The sequence below is a fragment of the Octopus bimaculoides genome, chromosome 16 (genome assembly GCF_001194135.2).
Source record: "Octopus bimaculoides isolate UCB-OBI-ISO-001 chromosome 16, ASM119413v2, whole genome shotgun sequence".
Taxonomy (NCBI): Eukaryota; Metazoa; Mollusca; class Cephalopoda; order Octopoda; family Octopodidae; genus Octopus; species Octopus bimaculoides.
The window spans coordinates 7769715-7770293 of NC_068996.1; the positions used below are offsets into that span (position 1 = coordinate 7769715).

Genomic DNA, 579 nt, shown 5'->3' on the forward strand with positions numbered 1-579 from the left:
TAGAGGGGATCAATGAAACACTGGAGTTCAAGGTAATTGATTATCCCACTTCCCACCCAAAATTTCAGACCTTGTGCCTATAGAAGAAAGGATTTAGACCACTTTGAAACACGGTCTGTAGCATAGAACCAGGGATAGTCTCATGCAAGTTGAACTCAAAAGGGTTAAAGGAACAGGTGCAGCTTCTCCATTGGTGAGGTGTCTGTCAAGCTGGGGTTTCAACTTCATACATGAATACAGTTATTTGGGATGTTCCTACAAACTTTTGAGTTTATATGTCTCATCACTGTAATACAAATAATAATAATAATACCCTATAAAAATACTAACATTATTTCAAATATTTGGCATATCCAGTAACATAATACAACTCACCTCCAAGGCAGAATCCTTTACTTCATTTTTTACAATAACTGAATGAAAAGTTGGAAACCTGGTGCCAAGGTTGAAATCTCTAACCTGATATGGAATGATAAAGAAATCAATAAGATTATGCATCAAGTTACAATTTTTTTTAAAAACTTATTTACCAGACTATATATATACACACACACACACACACACACACACACACACACA

At 35.1% G+C, this 579-nt stretch overlaps 1 protein-coding gene across 1 annotated transcript in view; it reads right to left on the reverse strand.

The window, feature by feature from the left end:
• LOC106873044 (PDZ domain-containing protein 8) overlaps nucleotides 1-579 on the reverse strand; it is a 130537-nt gene that overhangs the window by 7372 nt on the left and 122586 nt on the right. The window contains exon 5 of the mRNA XM_014920251.2: nucleotides 376-459. Within this exon, the coding sequence (XP_014775737.2) occupies nucleotides 376-459 (84 nt within the window). The remainder of the gene's footprint in view (nucleotides 1-375; nucleotides 460-579) is intronic.